The 25,549-nt window shown below is 39.4% G+C and overlaps 1 protein-coding gene and 1 long non-coding RNA gene across 2 annotated transcripts; both read left to right on the top strand.

Moving 5' to 3' along the window:
• Positions 1 to 4,455: 4,455 nt before the first annotated feature.
• On the top strand, positions 4,456 to 13,248 carry LOC146385873 (perforin-1-like). The gene is made up of 9 exons (XM_084930023.1): positions 4,456 to 4,725; positions 4,815 to 4,894; positions 5,973 to 6,018; positions 6,504 to 6,643; positions 6,748 to 6,886; positions 6,968 to 7,048; positions 12,210 to 12,706; positions 12,828 to 12,921; positions 13,039 to 13,248. Exons 1-9 carry the CDS (start codon positions 4,456 to 4,458, stop codon positions 13,246 to 13,248), a joined length of 1,557 nt encoding a protein of 518 aa, XP_084786149.1.
• Positions 13,249 to 13,959: 711 nt separating this feature from the next.
• On the top strand, positions 13,960 to 14,495 carry LOC146385872 (uncharacterized). The gene is made up of 2 exons (XR_014800405.1): positions 13,960 to 14,060; positions 14,383 to 14,495. It is a non-coding gene; the product is annotated as an uncharacterized LOC146385872 (long non-coding RNA).
• The last annotated feature ends 11,054 nt before the right edge of the window (positions 14,496 to 25,549 follow it).

Raw genomic sequence — 25,549 nt, 5'->3', positions numbered from 1 at the left:
GGTTTCATCTGTGTCCCCTGGCGTTGCCTGGTCTTTTCCTGATTGCCATGTGTGTATTTTGGCTGTAGCCTCTGTCTCTGCTCAGTTCTCTGCGGCGTTTGTCCGCACTTGTTGTACCTTGAGAATTTTTTGTTTGTTTGTTTGTTTGTTTTTTGCGGTTTAGACGGACTTTTGTTACCGGCTGTTCTTTGGATTATCTGCTCTCCTAAATAAAGGTTCGTTTTTTGCTTATTTTACTCTGTTTCACTATTTTACTGGGTTTTTTTTAGTCTGTTTTGGGGCCATGTTCTTCCACAACACAATAGACTTGCAAGGTTCTTGTGCATGCTCTCAGCATATAGCTCTGCACACCTGCGCACAGATCTAAAGACGGGTTGTGTAGTTGTGGTCGTTTGTTGCAGCTGTTTGAAATCTCTTTTGTCCCTGGAGCAGAGACGGTACATAAATTTGTTTCATGCTCTAAGGTTTCACTGAACCCGATACTATGATGCCAGTTCAACATACAGGATAGTTTTCCATTACCTGGATTGACTTTCCCTGACATTGGAAATTGGGATGAGCAGTTACACGAAGCTGGTTATTAGTTCGCCAAATTAACCCAGGGTGTCTCCTGCGCGTTCACATGAAATGGTGCTGTTGGCAGTATCTGACCAATCTAAAATGGCTGTTTCACAGATCATATGTATTTTTTGCCCCACAGTAAACAATTTCTGTGAGTGCCACCAACAATTAAATGGTGATTAAAATTTAAGAAAATAATAAATAAATAATAAATATTTAGTAAAATATCACGCTGTAAAAAGGACAAAAGATGAATTCTGCGTCAAACTGTTAATCTGGTGATTTAGGGCACAAAAATAAACATTTTAATGCAGTTAATTCTTATTATTGTCACTGAGTGCGTGCTCAGTGCTGCTTTTTCCCCTAAGGCGATGTCTGCACATTAGAGCTCTGAAACTTTAAACTGGCATTTAAACATTTAAGCCTACTCTACTTAAATGTTTAAATGGACTGTGCCAAAGTCTAATAACGCAAAACGCTTTAATTTGTCGCAGACCAAATGGAAATATATTTTATTGATTGGACAGGTGTTCTTAGTGCTGTTCTGCAATCCCAGTAGAAAGAAAGAAAAACAATGAATACATGCACATTCCCGTGATAATTCGATACGCAGTTTGCGCCTCATTTGGTGGTTTGAGTATGGTACAGCTTAACAAGCTGCACAACACATTCTCCTTGCAGAGTGGCGCACTTTAAAAAAACGAAGTGAAGACTCAGTGAAAACGTGGCTCTTCCAACCGATTTAAAACCGAAACTCTCGTATTGTTCTGCGATACTACAATCTATCCAATACCAAGTAAATACAAGTATTGCCAGTACTACCGATACGTTTAACTTATAAAGGCAGAGTGTAGAGAGAGTTCATCAATTTGCTAAATTCTGAACAAATTTTAATGAACACTGAATCACTGTGATTTTTACTTTCCGCAATAATCCGTGAACACAACAAGACACACCTTTCAGCTTTTTCATGTATTTTGAAACACTTTGTTGTTCTTGGGTTTTATTGGAGACCTGGAAGATAAATGTGTCTGGCTTTAAAGCACTTTGGGTCAGTTTATGTTGTTTAAATGTGTTCCATGATAAAATAACCTGACAGTCAACACAAAAAGGTGAGTATATTCACATCAACATTTTTCATAGTTCATGTTAAAGGTATATTATTTCATTTCCAATAAAATAATGTTTTCAACACAAATAGCTGGGCTGAATATATTATCTGAATATAGTCTATAAGTAATCATATTACTGTAGCAGGCTTTATGTTGCTGGTTCACCCAACACAACACAGAGGTGTTCAGTTTGTAGCAAATCCATTTTAATATTCCTTCAAATTTCAGCCATCACTTCACTTCACTCTCCACACACACACACACACACACACCATCTTGGTCCTGACATTCTAATGTTTTAAATGACAGGGGAGGCAAGTAAGATTAGCCAAATAACCACAGCTGCGTTAACCAGCCTCCCCCCAGCACTGCCCCTTAACCAACTGTACCCCCCACTGCCACTGCCAATATATGAACTACCTGGTTATAATTTCCCTCTGTGACAGTGGGCTCTGTCTCTGTGCGAGGGATCTGGGTCTGTCTTAACGATTTCCTTCATCCTCTCTTCATTTCTTTTGCTGCTTTTCTAGGACAAAGTTGTGTTGTTCATAGTCTTTCATATCTTTATATAAGTTCATAGGATTGCCAAAGTAGAAAACATCCTTCTAGCAGGCATCGTTGTTTGCAGTGTTTCGATTTACAGCTGTAAAGTAGCTCTATATATTGTTCCAATTTCTCACTTACTGCAGCTTGCATGGTTTTGCTTAGTGCATCTGAGTCATATGACTGTAGGACAACTAAACACAACTGAGCAGGGAAGAGGGAGCGGACAAGAGTGTGCCTGCATGAGAGGGAAGCAGTTTGCACAAACATGTCTCCTTTTTGATGATCAGTAGCAACATGCTGAACTTACATAAGAAAAACAAACTAACGCATTGAGCCGATCACACTAGTAACAATTCAATGTCAGTACCAGCATTAAATCGATACTATCGATATTTGGGTTGATCCACCCACCCCTACTGAACAGAACAATTTCAGTTTTGCAAAATCAACAACCTGCGGACGTAGAACTGTAGAAAAACAACATTTGTTTTGATTCTTGGCAGAACCATTCAGGTATCCTTTTTGTTTTTTTGCACTTTAAAAGTGCATTCATGGATATGGTCCTCTGCATATGTCTTATTTAGTGAGTCAAAAATGCACAACAGTGGTAGTACAGATTAAAAGTTAACAATTTTAGTAATGCTGGTGCTGCTCTGACTTTCAGTGTGGGAAATATGAGTTGAGAGGGTATTCTAGAAATTCTGACTTCTGATTATTGAGGAACACAGCAGCAGCCACTCACACAAAGAAGCAATTCATATGTTAAACTCAGTTTAACACAGTAAACTGAACATGTCCATCACTACTGTGAAAGAGACCAGGACTCTTTTTTTGGGCTCTGCCCTCCAGACCGTCAAAAGTTCTTTGTTTCAAGAACTGATCTATGAGTTACTTGTAAGAGCGTGAGACTGCTGCAATGTCTGCAAAACAGACACTCACGCATGTTTGATGGCTTCTTTGTTTATGAGGCTGCTAGGTGTCTGTGAGTTGTTGAATTTAAGTGAGTGGAACTTATAAATGTACCATTGAAATATATAATACCATACATACATACATACCATACATAATACCATTGAAAAAAATGGTTTGGTTGTGATTATCTTTTTTTGTCCAACTCCTACTCTCTATGCAGTGGTCTAGTAGATCTTTAAAAATGTTTATTTCTGAAGAATTGAGTGGTCAGTAGGTATGACCTGTTTCTAGTCTGTCTTTAACCTGGAGCCTAACCTGATCTGGAGCAGGTTCATAGCGTAAATTACCATGTCAATTTACCCCAGTAAGAAATGAACAACAATGAGCATTTATTTATTGAATTTCAGGATAAAAAGTTAATATTTTATTAATTAAAATGAATGGAGACAGATATAATATTGACAATTAGTCACCACATGTGATGTCCCAGAGCCAAAACCTATGATACTGCAATATATAATTTTTGTTTCATTACACAAATAAAATTTTTGTGCAATTTTTAGCCCTGTTTGCTGGTTATTGCACAGAATAACCACACACACATATTTAGACAATTAGCGACAACATTAAACATAATATTTACATTGCTAGCTTCAAACAAAAAAGAATGCTGGCCGGCATTATAATATGTTAATAGTATCCTAATGTAAGTATAAACCAATATTACCTTATTATTGTGGGCTACTACCATAAGTCAGTATACAAAAGTTCTAATGCACAGATTTGACCATTTTGGTAAAATCTGGTTGTCATATTGTTGCCTATATATTGCTAAACTATTAGTAATGGGTTTTGCCTCATAGGCAAGATTTTGTTTCCACATTATCGTCTCCAGTTTCTGGTCAGCTACATAAAGTTCCGTGTAATATTTCTTAGCTATTAGCTATAACCTCTGTTGATGTACAAGAACTACTTTGATATTATTGAATATTTTTTGTAATTAAGTGTTCAGTCTCTGTAATAAAATATTAAGCTCAACAGTGTTCAACACTGAGGTCTAGCAGAGTAAGCACAGAGTGCTTGGTCACTGACAAAGGACCTCACCAATACCACATTATTTCCAAGCTGTAACAGAAAGTGCTACCAATATTTTTTAATGGATTTTTCATGGCTTCATTTTGTTCCTTTTGACTGAGGTATGCAAGACTCAGTCAGAACAGTGACAGTTAAAATAAAGAGAATTGATAACCCCTGTTGTGATACCCAGACAAAACCTGTTTGCAAAACTTTTGTCATTTTGTCTGTTTTGTCTTTGACTTCAGCCATGCGCTCCAGTCCAACCCCACCTCCTCTTTACCTGAGCCTCCTTCTCTTTCTGTCATGGAACTCCCCTGTTCTTTCCTGTATGACAGTGAACAACAGCAAGTGTGAGTCTGCTCCATTTGTACCAGGCCACAACCTGATTGGGGAGGGATTTGATGTCATCACCCTGCGCCGAAAAGGAGCCTACATGATTGATGTAGCTACTTACCACAAACCAGATGGCACCTGTACTCTCTGCACCAACCGCAATCAAAACAAAACTCTACAAAAAGTAAATAGATAAATTGTGATTACCAGCAAACTATAGTAGATAGGTTATGTGCACATCTTAATCATGGTGTTCTGTTTTTTTATCTTCAGCTGCCAGCCTCTGTTGTCGACTGGCGTGCAATCAGCCAATGCAAAACCGATATCTCCAGCAGTGCACACACCACTGTTAGGTACAGTATAGTGTAGTATATTTGTTGCTGAAAGGACTTCATCGCAGAGATCATTGTCATCTCATTACTTCACCTAGTCTGTCACAATACCAGTTAGCCATGACAGACACATATTTTTCTTAGATGTCTGGTTGGCACTTTGTCTCTCTCCATTAAAAGGAAACACCAACAAAATTAAAGACTATTAACTTCTTTGTGAGTAAACTTTAATATTCAAAAAAGGATCAAATTATATTTCCTCCACTGTAGAATAAAACAATAAAGATGGGTGAATTCTTGTTACAATATTGGAAGGTAAAGTGATGACCAGGTCACAAATTTCTTGTGTTGATTATCAGCATTTTGAAATCTCATAGCAGTAGGAACAAAGGAACTTCTAATGCGTTCTGTCCTACACTGCTTAGGAGAAGAAGCCTGCTGTTTACATTTCTGACCCTTCAAAATATTATGGAGAGGGTGACTAGTATTTTTTCTCCATACACCTTTCCACAATAATTCCCAGTGAATCCACAGTCCTGCCCATTAATAAGCCAGCCTTCTTCAGTAATATGTGCAGCCACATACTATTCTTACTCACCATACTGCATTCCCATCACAGTGTAAAAAGGGGAGGGCAGTAAAATAGGGGATACTGGCAACAACAGTCTGATAGAATAGAAACAGCATCTCACTATATACACTGAATTTATATTTATTTGCTGGGGCACACTACAGAAACTCTCTAAATCCTTCAGGTTTCTTGGCTGTCATTTGGCAACTCCAAGATTCAGCTCCCTCCACATTTTCTATAGGACTGAGGTCTGGAGATTGGCTTGGCCATCACCTTAATGCTTCTTTTGCATGTTGGAAGACCCATCCATGACGAGCCTTAAGTGTTGTGGCTGACAGAAAAGGGTTCTCGACCGAGATTTTATGGTAAATAAAATCCATTGGCCCCTAAATTTGGTGAAGTCACCATTTAGCAACAAAACATCACCAAAACATAATGGTTCCCCTCCGTGCTTGACTGTAAAAAAATTTTAAAGAAATGAAACAAGTAAATAAAAAGTAATTCTTCTCCTTCAAATTGTGTCCACAGTTCACTACTTAACTCTTACACTGATCAGGACATCCACGACTGGAAGGTAGGAAACATCTTGCACTTACTGTTTGAAACAAAATTACTGTTTGAAACTACAAAATACTGTTATTGTAATTACTTGTTATTAAAACTAATAGAAATGCAAAATTTGTAAGCAACATTGCATGCTGATTTGTTACTCTTTTTTTTTCTTTTACAAGTGAAATGTGCACTGAATCAAACAGACTGTAATAACATAAAAACCTTAGTGTGCAAGTTCTCATCAAAAGGGCTGATTTGATTAAATTTTGGCTCACTGAGCTGTGTAAAGGTGATACAAATATGAATTCCTTGTCTCATTATTTCATTTAATATTTCTGATTTAATATTTTTGATCCCCAGAAAAAAAGTATTATATTCAAAGTAATTGAGTGAATGAATAATAAGACAGTATTTATTATATCTAATACTTTTATCTATTACTTTTATATTACATTGACTATTATAAAAAACAAAAAATGGTAATGAAATTACATTTCGATTTATCAGGCTGGACTAAATATAAATCCCATATCTACCAGCGTGGGGATTGGAGGAACACACTCCATGGCATATGCATTTGCTACAAAAAAGACCAAAGAGGACCACTACTCCTTCAGCACACACGCGGTCACCTGTACTCACTATCGGTTAGCTGTGAAAATCCTGGCATTACCACATATACCACAAGTTTAGATTAACAATATATAATTTCAGTTTTTAATAATTTACTAATCAGTTTCATTCTATCTAGTTACCGGGTATCAAGCAGACCGACTCTTAGCTCTGAGTTCAGCAGGGATGTGGCCAGTTTGCCAAGTCGCTACAACTCCTCCACCAGAGCTCAGTACAACGAGATCATAGATACCTACGGCACACATTACATTCGCAAGGTTAAAACACAGAAACACTGTTAATTCGATTATTTCAGGAGTAAAAACACTTTTTTATTAAAACTTTGTGCTACATTACAGGTTCGTCTTGGTGGCCGTCTTAGACGAGTCACAGCTGTACGAACCTGTTTGTCCAGACTAAACGGATTCTCCTCAAATGAGGTATATGAAGAACAATTGCCTGCACACAGTCACCAGACTGCATATTTCTGCTCCATATGAATAAGAACATAAGGGATGCTAATTTTTTTTTTTTTTTTTTTGCCAAAAACTGAATAGCAACATCATTCTTATTACATTTGTATATGAATGCAAGGAGCTTATTCCCTTCCAAAAGATATTCTCTCAGTTGTTCTACTGACCAAAGTGAAAGAAATTGTACCTTATCTCTATAATTGGCTCACAGTCCATCAGGAACTCTCTCTGCTGTGCTGAAAAACCTCTAGCTTCTGTCGCTGCCATTTTCAACATCAACAACAACCATAAACACGACAGCTTTTAACACTTATTTTGCCAAAAGTATTTGCTTGTCTGCCTTTACATGCATATCAACCTGAGTAACACCCCATACTTAATCCATAGGGTTCATTATGATGTCAGCTATAATAGCTTGAACTCTCCAGGTAAGGCTTTCCATAGGTTTTAGGAGTGTGTTCAAGGGAATTTTTGATCATTCTTCAAGAAGCACATTTGTGAGGTCAGACACTGGTATTAGATGAGAACTCTCTGCTTTAATTCATTGCAAAGGTTCTGTCAGGTTGAGGTCAGGACTCTGTGTGAGCCTGTCAAGTTCTTCCACACCAAACTCACTCATCCATGTCTTTATGGATCTTGCTGTCTGCACTGGTGCTCAGTTACTTTGAAACAGGAAGGGACCATTCCCAAACTGTTCCCACAAAGTTCGAAGCATGTCCAAAATACCTTAGTGTACTGAAGCATCAAGAGTTCCTTTCACTGGGACTAAGGGGCCGAGCCCAACTCCTGAAAAACAACCCCACACCTAGGGATGGGAATTGATAAGATTTTCACAATTCCAATTCCATTTTCGATTCTATTTAACGATTTGATTCTTTATCGATTCTCTTATCGACTCTTATTTTTAAAAAAGGAGAACACTAAGGTCGATTAGCTTAGAACTTTGTTTTATATCTTCTCTTTGAACAAGATGGGTATTTAGGAGTAACATGGCCTTACAAACCCAACAGTGAGATCTTAAGAGATCCACAGCCTATGGCTCTTCAATGGGGTGTCACAGGGTCCCCAGGAAAAAAAATTGTAAATGTAAAATAATAAAATAAATATTCTTCTGTAGCAATAACAAAGTATAACATAAATTATTCTGTAGCAATTACACAAGAATATCCAGTAATGTCCCTGCCTACAATTAAACACATTCACTTACTGAAAATCGGGGGCATCTGCTGTGGCAAATGGGTGCAAGCCTTTTACCACAAACTTAGTCACTGCTCGGTGACATTCGTCTATCCTGGACTAAAAGGAGACGCCACCGGTAGACTGCAGCGAGAACTGCCAGCATCTGAGCCAGCCAGACTCTGTCTGTCTCTCTCATCATGGTCACCTAAAAGCAGCGCACAGTAATGGCAGGTTTTGCAATAAGGCAGATCGCGCTAACATAATATGCACTGTTAGTTGATTATTTACCTGCCGCATTAACGGGAGAGGACGTGCAAATGTTACCGCTGCTGCTGGGTTGAGATTCACGAGTCCGGAGCGGAATTAAAAACATGACATTCATTTAAGGTTATCCCGTGTTTTGTGAGCAAATGCTTTTGCATATTCGTAGTGTTTCCTCCCTTAAATGAAATATCTACTTTTCAAGTATTGCAAGTTGTCCTGTTGTCATCTGTTCTCGTAAAGTATAACCTGCTGCTAAACTAATTTCCCCTTGTGGGACAATAAAGAAATTGAATTGAAAACTTTTGAGCATTTGAGCCACTTAGGCGCCATGTTTCCTGCCAGGTAAATGACGCTCCACAACGTGGTGACAATTCCAATTAATTGAAACAGTGGGAACCGGTTGTCAACAAGAACTGGTTTTCGATTCCCATCCCTACCCACACCACAATCCTCCCTCCACCAAACCTTCATGTCTTCCACAAATGTTTGTAGCATGCCTGGGTGCTTGATTATATACACCTGTGAACACGGAAGTTATTGGAACACCTGAATTCAATGATTTGGATGGATTAGTGAATACAGTTGAACAACGACTTACGAATACCCCATTTAACAAAAAATTCAAGTTACAAAGGCACTTAACGGCAATATTTCTGCCCGTGTTACGGCAAAATGCCCGTGTAACGAAATCAGCTGGCTCTGATTGGCTGAGCCTACAATACCCACAACGCCTTCCGAATCATGTGACAACCCCTTGCACTTCGCTGCTCCACTTGAACGATGTATTGTTGTTCTAGTTAGCAATTAGCCTATAGCCTATCGTTCAGCATCGCCTCACTCAAAACGCGCGATGGGTGCTTCGACTTACGAAAATTTTAGACTTACGAAAGACCCTCGGGAACGAATTAATTTCGCAAGTCGGGGTTCCACGGTACTTTTGGAAATGTAGTGTATTTTAGCCACTTCTGCATGAGAGCTATCAGCAGCTGGTTCTGTGACCCAGCAGTTTCAGTTGGTTTTCATCTCTTTTGTTATATTTTGAAGATAATGTGGAGGTTGGGATTATTATTAATTGGCTGTGAATTTTAGTTTAGTCTGTTTTATCCAGGCCTTCTGTGCTAGTTGTTTTGTATTTCTTGTCCACGTGTTTCATGTTGTAAAGCCTGGGTTGTCATGTCTACGTCTCGCTATGTTTCCTGTTTTATTTTGAAAGTCTCGTGTTTCTTTGTTCAATGTGCTTAGTTTTACTCTTCCCCTGTGATGTTGTTATGTTCATTTGTGTCAGCTGTTTCCCCATGTGTTTCCACTTTCCCTGATCACCTCCTGTGTGTATTTAGTCTGTGTGTTTCCTTCAGTCTTTGTCAGGTTGTTCTGTGTTCTTTCTTTCATGTCATGTCAAGTTTCAGTTAGTTCATGATTCATGTTTATATTCATAGTTTCCTGCATGCAGCTGTTCTGATTCATGTTCATGTTTTTGTCATAGTAATCATAGTTTAATTTCTCCAGTTTAGGTTCTAGTTTAGTTTTCGCCCCACTCGCCTTTGTTTTGTTTGTGTACTGTTCTTATCAGCCACAAGAAACGGCTCACTTTTTGTCCAAGTCACATTTCACGCTCCGCTTTAGTCTGCATTTGGATCCAGTGTTCTCTCTACACACAGTCAGCTCCCCACTGTCTGTGACAAGAACTTGCCTGACTAGTTCCACCTTGTGGCAAAGACTTTGGAACCCACATCCAACCGACTGCCGTTTGAAAATTGCTGAATTTACTTACATTTGACATTTTCTTCATTGTTATCTCTCCTTTCTCTTTTTTTCCAAGTTTGTTTTTCAAATTTCTCAACTGCCAGTGGTAGGGTATCGAAAACCGGTTCTTGTTGTGAACCGGTTCCCACTGTTTCAATTCCTTGGAATTGTTTGCCATTTTTGCAAACGATTCCCTTCTCGATTCCAGTCGCCCCGAATGACGTCACCACGTTGCGGAGCGTCATTTACCTGGCAGGAAACACGGCGCCTAAGCGGCTCAAATGCTCAAAAGTTTGATTATACTTTACGAGAACGGATGACAACAGGGCAACTTGTAATACTTGAAAAGTAGATATTTCATTTAAGGGAGGAAACACTACGAATATGCAAAAGCATTTGCTCACAAAACACACGATGACCTTAAATGAATGTCATGTTTTTAATTCCGCTCCGGACTCGTGAATCTCAACCCAGCAGCAGCGGTAACATTTGCACGTCCTCTCCCGTTAATGCGGCAGGTAAATAATCAACTAACAGTGCATATTATGTTAGCGCGATCTGCCTTATTACAAAACCTGCCATTACTGTGCATTTAGGTGACCATGATGAGACAGACAGACAGAGTCTGGCTCAGATGCTGGCAGTTCTCTCTGCAGTCTACCGGTAGCGTCTCCTTTCAGGCCAGGATAGACAAATGTCACCGAGCAGTGACTAAGTTTGTGGTAAAAGGCTTGCACCCATTTGCCACAGCAGATGCCCCCGATTTTCAGTAAGTGAATGTGTTTAATTGTAGGCAGGGACATTACTGGATATTCTTGTGTAATTGCTACAGAATAATTTATGTTATACTTTGTTATTGCTACAGAAGAATATTTATTTTATTATTTTACATTTACAATTTTTTTTCCTGGGGACCCTGTGACACCCCATTGAAGAGCCGTAGGCTGTGGATCTCTTAAGATCTCACTGTTGGGTTTGTAAGGCCATGTTACTCCTAAATACCTATCTTGTTCAAAGAGAAGATATAAAACAAAGTTCTAAGCTAATCGACCTTAGTGTTCTCCTTTTTTAAAAAGAATCAATAAGAGAATCGATAAAGAATCGAATCGTTAAACAGAATCGAAAATGGAATCGGAATCGTGAAAATACCCATCCCTAGCCAGTGGGCATGAATAGTGTAAATCAGGTGAATGGTGATTTCACTCTTGCCTCCTCCTAGCCGAAACAGGCATCAGGATCAGGTAAAAAAAGAGAGAGAGAAACACCTGATGACCTTTTAAAGACTTAATGAATTACAAATTGTTTCTGCTTTACTTCTTTTGGAATAATATGAAGAGTATGGATCAGTATCTGTATCTGTACACATCATTTACAAGAAATCATGTGATGGTTAGCATTGCCAAAACTTTTTACAATTTTCAACACTGAATGTATGTATAAGTAATTTGTTAAATCTGCATTTTAACAAATATCAACAAAGTAAATTAACAAACAGAAAATACAAAAAGACAAAGACCACAGAAAAATAAGTTACCATACCAGGCACAGGGCAATTGACCACACTGTGTACCCTCTGGGAGGAAAGCCACAACTGGCCAATACTGCACAAAGGTCCAGTGACAGAAGCTCAGTTCAGTTTGATTTATATAGCACAGCAAAAGTTGTCTCAAGGAACTGTGTTTATTGTAAGGTAAAGAACCTTCAATAATACAGAGAGAACCAGAACAATGAGACATGAATACCTTTCTTTGTTTAAACAAAGCTTTCTTATTACATTTCAAATTGGCTCTACACCCTAGGGTATTTTTAGGACATTTTCAATAACCCTTGAGTAACACATTTAGTTCCATGACATGTAGGCCTAACATCACAAGCGCTTGTCTTTGGCATGTGTTCCTATTTAATGGTAATCCTGCATCTTATGTCTTCTCCTGCTTTCTAGTTACACTCCTGCCTGTCGATGGGTGTCTCCATTGGCTTGGGAAAGTTGAATCCATCTGCTGTCCAAGGTTCTTGCAAAAACATCCTGGAAAACCGGGACGTTGCCACTAAGTACAACTCTGGTCTCCACCAACACTTTGCGGATGTGGTAGGAGGTAATGGGTGGTTGGGAGAGTTTTCACTTGCATATGATGACTCCCTGGGTTTTAAAAACTGGCTGAACAGCCTGAAGGATCATCCAGATGTTGCTTCCTACTTCATTCGCCCAATGTATCAGCTTATACCGAAAGGCGCAAAGAAGTCAGGGATGAAGGCTGCCATAGAGCAGTACATAACAGACAGTGATGTGAGTCAATCACACAGCGAACGAAATTGTTGGCGGGGCAATCCTAATCTAGATTTCAACTGTTGTCCTCGACAAGCCTGGAGGGGGAAGCTAACTGTGGAAATCATCCGAGCCTGGGATCTAAAAGGAGATCATCTTGGCCCAACTGACAGGTGAGACGAGCATGGTTAGGGATTAGGATTTAGAGATTTCTAAAGATTTCTAAATCTCTAGAATTTAGAGATTTAGAAATCTGCAATATTACTCATCTTTGTGTCTTTCTCCTACTCACAGCTATGCTAAACTCTGGTTCAGTTCCATCCATCATCAGACTGGCATGATCGAATCAAATTATCCCCAGTGGAATGCTTATTTTAATCTTGGACAGGTCAGTGAAACCTGACAACATATAAAGTCAAGGACCATATTGAAGGAATTTTAATACTGCAGGTTTGATGTACTGACTTCAATTAAATCCTATTTTTAATGCTATTTTCTCATAAAGGTGGACACACACAGTAATGTGTATGTTGAATTATGGGACAAGGATCTGTTCCATGATGATCTCCTGGGATCATGTTCCCGGCGTCCAACTCAGGGGACACGTATATTTTCCTGTTCAGCTAACAGTGGCGGCTATGAGTTCAAGACCATTCTGACCTGCGACTCACATCTCACAGGAGACTGGTGTCACCAATATACACCATCTCCATAATGAGAAATGCATTTTGGGGCTGCATGTCTTTCTTCTATAATCAGTTGAGATAAATCTGTTGAGTCACATGACTGATGGGTTTTTCCTTTCATTTTCCTCGTATATATTGTCCATTTTTTTTAAAAATTGATTTTCTTTTTAATTGTTGTCAGTCAGTTATTTTGATATATACATACATATATATATGTATATACATACATATATATACAGTTTGATTTTTTTTGCAGATTATACTTTATTTCAATTTGTCAAATACATGTAACCATTTTGTTTACCTTCTCAAACAAATAAAAAAAAGCACAGTAATGCTAAATTTTAAAAAAGAAATAAATGTCCTAACACAACAAAAAATTTTACATTGTAATATCTGTTAAACAAATAAAGAATATTATACTTCATGTCTAAGTGTAGGCAGGCCAAACGCAAGTTGTGTTTGGCCTGCAGATTTACAGATTTACAAAATTAGGAATTTCTGGGGAAATTATTTTTAAATTCAGCATCTGGTGATTTTAAAATGAGTTTGAATGACGTTATATACCCTCAAAATTATAACATGGTGAGCAACGACCAGTTTTGGTGGCAATTTCTGACAAGAAGTACTCTGTACAAAAGGCCCCGTAGTTACGGTTTTATTCTGTTCAGTTGTTAGTTCACCTGTAGTTTTTTAGAGTGACCAGTAGAGGTCACCCCACCGCTTTGTATGAGAGAGACTATGAGCAGGGAGAAACGTGGGCAAGGCACCTGAGCTTTTCTGCTCCAGATTACCAGCAGAGAAGTGGTCATTCCGTGAGAAGTGTGCGTTAATGAGCAACGTAAGTTTGTGATGTGTGAGGATGTGATAATAAGATGTGTTTGGGACTGTAACTGAGGTTAGGGGGGAAATTACTATGTTTCTGTCTGTGCCGTTAGCGGGCGCTAGGCTAAGCTAAGCTAACTCTCCTGCCGTGTGGTTGGGTATAACTGTGTACTGGGTTAGCTCTCTCAGTGGGTCTATACGTGAGTCGTGGGTAATATATGGGTTATGGTATTAAAGGGGATGTTAGTTTATTTCCCACCTGTGTTTATGTTGATGTACTCTGGAGTTATTGATGTGAACACTTTAGTAATGTAGTATTTTCTTTCTGTTCCTTTCAGAGACCACACACACCACACACATACCCACGCACCTAAGCCTGTGTGCAATACCTGCTCCTCTGACAATCCCTGTTACCTTCAACTGTGTGATGTCAATACAAGAGTCTGCACTATCCTCGGTGTCTTCATTGTCTCCCTTCTGAACATTCATCCGGGCCTTGAGCAGTGTTCTGGCCGACACTCCGGGGAGTGGTAGCGGCAAATCGGAACTAGCACCTTATAGTCCTCCCAGTCCAAGCTATCTACCCAACATACTCAGAATAGGTTTTCACACTTAGTAGCTTCTTGTGGCTGCTCCCTTACTCACAAGGGGTTAATACAGCGTGTGGCAGATGTTTGATTTGGCAAATGTTTCCACCAGATTCTTTTCCTGATGCACCCCCTGAGGAGTTTGTGTCTTCTCCCCAAACTGTAAAATATTACACTATGAACCTACTAGTTTTTTGTTGTTGTTTTTTTTTTTTACTGAGTAACATAGCTTAATTGATTTGCAAATCAAGCAAAGGCTTGGATAATGTTTTAAATTTTCATTACTCTTAAAAAAAATTTTAAATCATTGCCACAAACTAAAAATAAATACATTTCCCAAGTGCCCAAGGGGATCATTGTAGCTTTGCCATACTGGTCCACTTGATTGATCTTTATTATTTATTTATAACTTTTAAGTTATTAAACAGATATTTTCTCAACCAAACGTTGTGTTACACCAGATACCCGTATTATTAACTTTAAGGAAATGCTAATTTGAATGTATAGGGGAAAAAATCATCCATCAATCAATCTATCCATCCATTAATCCATCAACATAACCTCCATCTGTTAAATTTACTAAATCAGCATTGTCATATCAAACCTTTTGGAATAGCCTTCTGGATCCTATGTTTAAATGTGCACACCACATCAGATGTTCTGTAAACCACTGCAAACAATGCAGTGTAGTTTTTTCATAACTTTCAGCTTTCAGGTTTGTTTCTGGGGAACCACCTCCCAGTTTTTAAGATTAGGCTTACAGTTGGGGCTGCATTAGCTGCTCCTCCCTTGTTACACTGCAATAGGCCGAGGCTGCTCGAGGCCAGGCACGTGCAGAGGGGGCGAAAGGGGCTTGAGCACCTGCCCCTTTCTTGATGTGTGCCCCAAGTGCCTTTTTCTTAGGGGTTAGGGTTAGAGAACATTCACATGATGGGGTGAGCAACCATTGTCCAAAACACAGCGATGAAGACAGAGTGGAACAAGTTTGAAGGAAGAATAAATAGCTTCTGACCCTCCAGGTAATTGCGAACAGATAAACTTAAAAAACATATATGTGAACCATACAGTAGGTCTGTGTAATGGTTTATTGGGTAGAAATAGGTTCTATACCAAGGGTGTTTTATACAATTATATTTGGCCCATGAGACAATTTCTTATGTCAATTATTAATGGCTCGTGGTACGTGGGAGCCAAATCTTTATCCCTGCTGAGAATCTATAGTGTTGGAGTTTGTTTTGATGGGCACACCAGGGTGCCCAATCAGATGAAAGGAAGAAAAATAGGGTCATAATTCGTACTTGTAACTTGAAGCTTGAGTGTTTCACACGTATTTTTTGGCTAAGTCCACACACAAATCTTTTTTAAAGACACACAATTTCTTTTTACACATACAAATCCTGATTTACAAGTACAAAATATTTATGACCACAATTTGAGCCCATAGGTTTCTTTTGTAGAGTTTATAGAATTCCGACATGATTACATTGCTTTATTCTACCATTACACAATTCTGCTATTCCAACTTAATGTACTTGAGTTGGACCAACTTAATTATTTAATGATGAATAACCCTTTTTTTTTTTTACAGTTAAGTCGAACTTTATTTAATTGAGTTGATCCAACCCATTCAAATTATTTTTAGGGATGGGTATCGTTTAGGTTTTATCCGATACCGGTGCCAAACTGGTACTTTTGAAACGGTGCCGGTGCTTAAACGGTGCTCAAACCGGTGCTTAAAGAATGGAGAACACACACTTTGTCCAAAAACCTCTCATGTTTAGCTGTTTTTTTGTAAAAAGATAACAATGTTAGCCTTTTCTGCAGCTATAGGGTATATATGGTATCACTCTTGGCTGGAAGCAGTGCTTAAACAATGGAAAAAACACAAACTTTGTCCAAAAACCTCTCATGTTTAACTGTTTTCCACTTTTTCTTTGGTCATTTTAGCCTTTTTGGCCAGGGTGAAGGAAGTATGTGCCATCAAACTAGAAGACAGCCGCATGTAGCTATGATGATGTTTGCTAGTTCACCTTACATGCATTAATGTAATAACGTGGTTAGCCTACTCAACGTAAATTACACACGAACAACATTAAGCTACTCACGCAGAGAAGAACGGCTGCTGCTGCCATCATCATCCGTCATCATTTCTGCTACACTGGAAGGGCTGCGGGCCAGGACTCTACTCTTAGGGTTTTTGGGGGATGTTGCTAACTCCGGGTCCGATAACAGGCAACCCACCCGCAGTAGATGTGCTCGATGTGAGGTCTCGCAGCAAGCTATCAAATACAGCGCATTTCTTGGCTTTTAAAAAAACACTATGCGTCGCCAGGTGTTTTATCGGATTTGCGGTGTTACCTCCTTTGACAGTATCACAGTATCAGCTTAAAGCACTTGTTGCAGGCTGCTGAGTTTGCATCTTTTGCTGTGAAGTACAGCCAGACTTTTGACCGCTTTGCCTTCAGCATTTTAATCTGTAGCTCTGCTCTAAAAGAACGTACGTACCTGGACCCGCCTACTATCCTCGAAACGTAAAATGATTGGCTAGAATCTAAAGTGTATCACAGCTCAGGAAAAAAAGCACCGAAATGTGCGCTGCTTTTCGGTCTGGTTACTACCGTGTATGTCAAAACCGGGGCCATTATGGCACCGGATACCGGTACCCATCCCTAATTATTTTAGTCCAACAAAAATATTTAATCCTAGAAAGCCGTTTATTAACATGGAAATCCTTTCCATGATTTTTTAAAATTAATTTAAAGAGATATTTTTTGGAGTCATTAAACAAAGTCTAGTCTGGTTAACATAATAACTGATTACAAGGCTTGATACAGATTTTTATTTATATTTTTGTCCTTGATATGTTAAACCAATATAAGTAGCAATACTTTTTCTTTCTTTTTCTGCATCTTATAACACGAGTGATTTTCCTGTGGTTTGAAATCTTATGTGGTTCGTGAATTTTGCAAGTCCAGGCTACTAACCACTCTTTCTAGATTATATCATCTCATATTAAAGTTGCTGAATTTCATGCAGATCCTACACAATATAATGATGTTCACCATATAAACAGTTGTTTTGTTTAAATTACAAGTTATAAATGTAACAACCACCCAATTTTATTTTTTGAGTGCTTTATTCAAAGCACACAAGGTTTTCAGTTTGGCACCAGTGTTTTTGAGACTGCTTAGCTTTCCACCTGACTCTGCTCTCTCAGGTAAGTAAAAACATTTTTCTTTTTAGACTTGAATTGAATTCTTTTTCTTTATTTTTACTGCTTTCTACATTATACTGAAAACATCAAATATATGAAGCAAGATATGGGGAATTATGTAGCAAAGAGAAAACAGATAAATAACTCTAAATATGTCTTATATTTTAGATTCCTCAAAGTAGCCACACTTTGCTTTGTTGACAGCGCTGCAAACCCTTGGTCTTTTGTCAATGAGCATTATGATGTAGCCCCCTGAACTGGTTTTCACTTTCACAGGTGTGCCTGGCGGTACACAGCTGACAGCCCTATTTGACAAATGTTAGACTTAATATTATGGCAAGAACCAATCAGCTAAGTAAATAAAAATGACAGTCCATCATTTCTTGAAGAACTAAAAGGTCAGTTAATCTGGAAAATTGTAAAAATTTTCAATGTGTCCCCAAGTGCAGTCGCAAAACCCATCAAGCGCTATGACAAAACTGGATCACATAAGGACCACCCAAGGAAAGGAAGACCAAGAGTCACCTCTGCTGGACAGGATAAATTCATGCGAGTCTCAGAGATTGCACAGTAGCAAGACCTCAGATTAGAGCCCAGATAAATGCCACACAGGGTTCCAGTAACAGACACATCTCTACATCCACTGTTTAGAGGAGACTCATGATAACACAAATCAGGTGTTATGGTCAAATAGTTGCTAAGAAACTACTACTTAGAAAAGCAACAAGTAGAAGAGATTTGTTTGGGCCAAGAAATACAAGGAATGGACATTAGACCACTGGAAAACTGTGCTTTGTTCTTATGAGTCCAAATCTGAGATCTTTGGTTCCACCCCTTCTCTTTGTATGACAAAGAAAAGGTGAACTCTACATGCATGGTTCCCACCGTGAAGCATGGAGGAGGAGGTGTGACTGTGTGGGGGTGCTTTTAGATAGTTGAACAGTGGCACACTGAACCAGCATGGGTACCACAGCATCCTGCAGTGACATGCCATCTCATTTGGTTTACGTTTAATTGAACCCTCATTTATTTTTCAACACCCAAATACACCTCCAGGCTGAGCAAGGGCTGTTTGACCAAGAAGGACTGATGGAGTGGGAACTTGTTGGAAAACCATTTCTGGTGACTAACTCATCCACAGTCTGACTAACTCTCTCCAAAAAAGAGAATGTCAACCAAGGGCGTAGATTTGGCATGGACGGAAGGGACATGTCCCCAACAATATCCAGCGATTATTGAATTATCCCCACCAATAATTTGATCCCTTCGAGTAAAGAAAAACAAACCCAATAGAAAGAAAAAAAACGATCTGTCAACGTCTCATTCACCCAGCGGTGCAGAAAGAGTTAAATTACGTTCTCTACTGGAGTCCTACCTCATGTGACAAATATGGCCAATGTGATTGGCTGTGGCTTTCAGGGAGCTCTGTTTAGTTTTAGCAGTGGCAAGCCTGCGCTGCGAGGACCTGCAAGGAGGAGAGGAGGATGGCAGCAAAAAGGAAGAACGTGGATATAAGAAAATATTTTTCAAACAAACCTGTAAATCACTTAAAGTCAAGTTCACTCATAAAGTTACAGGCTATGCTAGGCTTTGGCCCACATCAGTCTAAAATTGTATGTAACCATGAACGTTTTTTGGAAACTCTCTGCACAACAGGCAGCACTATTAGTTATCTCAGTCTCCCAGAGTAGCATTTCTAATTTTGATTGAAACTGTCAGAAAAAACGGCAGCCTCGAGCAAGCCAGGATATTAGTTTACAGAGGCTGTTAAAATTATATGTCTTAAAATGTTGGTGACAATAATTTCATCCTAGTGGCACTGACATGTTCATAGGGTGATACAAGATCACAGGTGAAATTGGATGATGACTTGGTGGTTCATTACTGTATTTGAAGCACATGTGTGACTGCATGTATGTGGAATGTCTCACTGTTATTCATCAGGTGACAGAAGCAGCTCTGCCATGTTGTAGCTCGGACAGAGGTGAAGAGGCGAGGTCACAGGTGACTGACTGATGATTTGGTGCTATAGATTAACTAGTATTTATTATCATGACAGTTGTTAGGCTGCTGATGTAAATTGATTCATTAGTGTATATTTGGCAAAGAATCTGAATTGACATGTCTCACTTTTTATATGGCACGAATCAATGTGTTATTTTATCAGGTGGCAATATGTCCTAATGCAGTCAGGTGTATTATATACAATAGGATAAAAATAGAATACAAATGTTATATACAACTGAGTAAAAATACAACTTTGTCAGAAAAGAGTATTGCACTTAGTCTTATTGCACATGTGTGGTTTTGTGTGTGTTTGATCAGCTACAAAAGTCTTTGTTGTGGAGTCTGACAGCAGTGGGGAGGAAAGACCTGCAAAATCTCTCCGTCCCACATTTAAGTCCTTAAAGTCATATTCTTTTATTGTCATGACTGTATTTTGTATGATACCTGATTTATATGGAATATGGCTGAAGTAAACTAAAGTCTAAAATACTTAGTCAGTCATTTGTTTAATAGTAATTTAACATTATATAATTCACATATAAAACTATGAATTGTCATTTTAAATGGTTTAAAAGCATGTAGAATAGCATATGTAGGCAAGTATATTTCTCCTTTTTTTATCAAGAAGCAAAGACAAAAAGGAAAAAAAAGAAAGAAACAGGGCAGGGTTAGGTGGTTGAAACAACCGTCCCCACCAATGCCAAAACCAAATCTACGCCCTTGATGTCAACAGTGTGCAAAGCAGTGATGAAAGCAAATGTGTGTATTTTGAAGATTCTAAAATATATATATATTGTTTACTACATCATTCCATATGTGTTCATTCATAGTTCTGAAGCTTTGGTGAGAATCTACAATGTAAATAGTGATTTAAAAAAGAAAAACTATTAAATGAGAAGGTATGTTCAAATATTTAACTGATAGCGTATATAAAAAATGCTGATGTTATGCAATGGGATTGTGTACTCACATAAAAAAGATTTGATCTCGCATTTTTTTTGTGTGTCACGGTGTTCAAAAAACACAGCATGATAGAGCAGGTACCCATGAAACAACCATATTTGCTCCATATTTTCTATCCTTTCTAATGATAAGGGCAGCATGTATGAGGTAAATAGAACTGGTCCTAGCACAGAACACTGTGAAACTCCATAATTAAACTCAGTGTGTAAAGATAACTCTCCATTTAATAAATAATAATAACTGTAATAAAATATTATGGTCAACAGCATCAATTGCTGCACTGAGGTCTAGCAGCACAAGCACAGAGGCCACAATGGTCATTGTAATTAACTTTCCGGTGTCCCAATTATTGTTCTAAAGGGATGAACAAAATGTTGTGGGAATGTACCCCAAAAACGAAAACCTTTATTTTCACTAGTGATTTTAAAATTTCAATATGAATCAAGGCTGAAAACTGATTGGATTAATGTCTGGTGATCTTTTCTGTCTTTCTTCAATTTTGTAACACTGAACATATTAAAGAATGAATTAAGGCTGATTGGGACATAAGGTTCACTGGAACAGTTTAAATTAGACACACTTGTACTGTTTTCATCATATTATTGCTTCCATCACTGGTTTGTTCAATATAATAACTATATCAGATGAGAAATTAAACCCTGTGTAGTTTAAAACTTGAATTTACTCTGATGCGCGAGATCTTTTAATCTTGTCAACAAAATCCTTAACATCTAAATCCACAATTTACCATCTTGTAAAAATGTTTTCTCTGGTTCTGTTGCACATCTCCCCTGACACTCTCCTCTTCACCTCTCCTGTGCACCCGACCCGACTCTATGCACCCATGTCTCCCTAAACTGGTGTATTCAAATCTCTTGAACAATGTTGCGAACTTCACATGAAGTTTGTCGTCACAAAATCAAACTGATGCTGATCTCTTGAATGAAAAATAAACACTCACGAGACACAGTGACAGCATGTGTATGAGCTACCCTCACTACAAAAGCATCAGAGGTTCTTTCATTACACATCATACACACTTCTGCAAATCAGTGCTGTCTTGTGGCGACCTCTTGTGGCAAGAGAGCAGCAGAAAATATGCACATACAGCCAAGCTATAACTAAGCACTCATAGGCTTTCTAAAAAATGGAATTAATTAAATATTTTTGATTTCACTTTCTGTGAATGCATGTCACGTGCTGATGATGTATGAGTTTTATTTGGATAATGGCTTAGTGTGTGTTTTCTGCTTTAACTCAGATGCAGAAGGCTTTTGAAGACGCCTCCTTTGCTCTCAAAGTGGGAAACATGAGCGGCCCTGTTTTTACTGACTCTGGAGTCCACATGATCCTACGCACGGGTTGTCAGGAAGACTCCACATGTTGTACTTTCCTTTTCCATCATCAAGCACACATACAAAGTCTAACCTCAACCCTGCAGTTTTGTTTAATGGCACACACCACCGCAGTAAACAAAGCTGCAAAGCCTGCATCACATCATTTTAGTTGGGATCAGTTTGTTCCAAGCACCATCAAACAGGGGTTTCCATTTTAATTGGCAATAATTAGAAGCTGTGTAGGGAGTGTTAACAAGCGACTATCTTCTCAAAACCATAGACTGTGCATCGATTTTAAACTTCTGACTTCTAGGTGATGTGTTACCACTATTAAGTGCATTCGTAGTGCAGAGCATTAAAGGTAAACTTCTTTTTGGATCTTTTGTGTATCAGGTACTCAGTGGGGATGTGGCAGACAACATTAGAGGCTAACTTCAAGCCCATAGCACAAGTCACCATCAAGTGCAGTATCTACCAAGGAGATGCTCTGTCCCCACTGCTGTTCTAGGCCTTAACCCCCTCAGTGAGATCATCAATAAGGCTGGCTATGGCTACCAACTACAGAATGGTAGCCATAGCCACCTCCTGTACATGGATGACATCAAGCTGTATGCCAAGAATGAACGAGACATCGATTCACTGATCCACACCACCAGGATATACAGCAATGACACTGGAATGTCGTTCGGACTGGAGAAGTGTAGTCAGGTAACAAAGTGAGGGAAGGTAGTCAGAACTGAGGGGATATAATTACCAGAAGGCAACATTTCAGACATAGAGCACAGTTACAAGTACCTGGGGATCCCACAGGCAAATGGGAACCATGAAGAGGCCGCTAGGAAAGCTGCAACCACCAAGTACCTGCAGAGGATCAGGCAAGTCCTGAGGAGTCAGTTGAACGCTAAGAACAAGATCCAGGCTATGAATATCTACACCCTGCCTGTGATCAGGTACCGTGCTGGGATAATAAGCTGGCCAAAGGAGCAGATAGAAGCCAATGACATCAATCCAAGGGCCAGAGGGTGTGTTCGCCCAGGGCGCCAAACAGGCTAGGACCGCCACTGGTCCAGGGTGAGACAACGAAAATCCACGAATACATCAGGAAGATGGCCCAAACCGACCGCGTGCTCAGTGAATACCTCAGCCGGCAGAAACCCAAGAAAGAGGAGGAAGAGGAGGAACCATCATGGAAGGACAGGCATGGTACCACCGGCAGATAGAGGAAGTGTCTGACATCCAGAAGTCCTACCAGTGGCTGGACAAAGCTGGACTGAAAGACAGCACAGAGGCACTAATCATGGCAGCACAGGAACAAGCTCTGAGCACAAGATTAATCGAGGCTGGGGTCTATCACGCATGCATACATGGAACGCAACAACTAAGTAGCTGGTATAGTATACACAAACATCTGTGCCGAGTATGGACTGGAAGTCCCAAGGTCAAAATAGGAGACTCCTCCTAGGGTGGTCAAGAATGGCCGAGCTAAGATCCTCTGGGATTTCCAGATACAGACAAAATGGTGGTGGCTAACCAACCGGACATAGTAGTAGACAAACAGAAGAAGACGGCCGTAGTGATAGATATAGCGATACCGAATGAAAGTAAGATCAGGAATAAGGAACACAAGAAGTTAGAGAAGTACCAAGGGCTCAGAGAAGAAGCTCGAGAAGATGTGCAGGGTGAAGGTGACGGTGGTCCCAGTGGTAATCGGAACACTAGCTGCAGTGACTCCCAAGCTAGGCAAGTGGCTCCAGCAGATCCCAGGAACAACATCCGAGTTCTCTGTCCAGAAGAGCGCAGTCCTAGGAACAGCAAAGATACTGCGCAGGACCCTCAAGCTCCCAGGATATATATATTTGCTTGTTTAAGGTCTCCCTGGAAAACGTATAATGTCATTTATAAAATTTGTGAATATGAAAGAAGGATAATGATAGTACCAAGATTGAAAATGTATTTTCATATTAATTTGAATTTTTTTTTTTTATTATTAGGGGAGAGCGGGGTAAGTTGTCACACTTTTCACACTGACTAACTTTTACTGAGCACCATACATCACAACGTAATAAATGTTTCACCAAATGAAAGAAGGAAGTCTCGGGCACATATGATGTATTCATTACATTTTCATATCTTATCTCATTACAGAGTTGTAGACTGTTGAATGGAGAATGTGCACTTGTGACAATTTGCCCCATCGGCAGGTAAGTTGTCACACTAGATTATCTTAAAATAAGAACACAAATACTTAATTGTGATTATTGATTTTAATTGTTAAATTCAAACCAAAACTGGAAATTTGAACAATTATGCCAAGAGAATTTGGAAAAAAAACAATTATTTCAATCCAATACACATTTTAATCAAAACATTAAGTAGAAAGAAAACTTTAGTTTGAACTTTAAACTCAAATGTTCTCTGGCTTGCACATAAATCCATCATAACTGAATGGAATGCTGCAAATAACTTGCTTTACTTAACATGTTTATCCTCTGAACAAAACAGATGCCCTATTTCTGATTAATCAGACTCAACTTCAGAGTCACAATTCTGGCACACATAAATTGCCTGGCCTGAGGTGCAAGCATCATGGGCCCATTTGTTGCATTTTATGCATTTTACCCAGGTCTCTTTTGGACGACTGTTTGAAAATGGCTCCACACAGACAAGGCAGAAGCACTCTTCATCATCTGATGATGACTCTTGAATTATTTTTCTTCTTTTAGCTGCGTTGTTCTTCATAGGTCCAGATGTTTTCCCCCCTCGCATCCCTCTCTTTTGAAACAGCTTTTTGCTAGATTCAGCCTTATTCTTTTCTTTTTCTAGTTGCTGCTTCACTGGCGTGTCGGTTAGAATTGCTGATTTGCGTCGTTTTCTTCCTTTGCTGGATGGTTTTCGGCGGCCAGCTTTTGGATATGGCCAGATGTCCTCTGGAGTTGGTAGTCCGCTGTCAGTAATTGCAGTGCTGGGTAAGGGTGAGCTCGTGATAGAGATGGTGCTGGAGCTTGGCAGTTCAGAGTTGGTGCTGGGGCCTAGCAGTGCAGAGTTGGTGCTGGGGCCTGGCAGTGCAGAGGTAGTGCTGGGGCCTGGCAGGTCAGAGTTGGTGCTGGGGCCTGGCAGGTCAGAGTTGGTGCTGGGGCCTGGCAGTGCAGAGGTAGTGCTGGGGCTGGCAGTGCAGAGTTGGTGCTGGGGCCTGGCAGGGCAGGGTCCGGAATAGGGCGATCTGTGACGTAGGATGGTGCAAACTCGGCTTCCAGAAATACATTTCTGTTGTAAGGTTGAATCCCAGCCACCCTAAAACCAGCCTGAATGTTCAATGGGGTTGCAGCCAGAGGATATGCACTTGCCACAATCCCAGGAATGTCATAAATAGACATTGTCTTCCCAGGGTTGTTCCTCA

Source organism: Perissodus microlepis, chromosome 6, assembly GCF_051167445.1.
Source record: "Perissodus microlepis isolate ML-2025 ecotype Zambia chromosome 6, ASM5116744v1, whole genome shotgun sequence".
Taxonomy (NCBI): Eukaryota; Metazoa; Chordata; class Actinopteri; order Cichliformes; family Cichlidae; genus Perissodus; species Perissodus microlepis.
This window is presented reverse-complemented; position numbering and strand designations above follow the sequence as displayed.

Bases quoted from the DNA above. Each gene is read 5' to 3' on its own strand.
- LOC146385873 (XM_084930023.1), top strand. From the start codon at position 4,456: ATGCGCTCCAGTCCAACCCCACCTCCTCTTTACCTGAGCCTCCTTCTC. The intron at 4,895-5,972 runs GTACAGTATAGT...TTGTGTCCACAG, and splicing joins AGTGCACACACCACTGTTAG to TTCACTACTTAACTCTTACA. The intron at 6,019-6,503 runs GTAGGAAACATC...TCGATTTATCAG, and splicing joins AGGACATCCACGACTGGAAG to GCTGGACTAAATATAAATCC.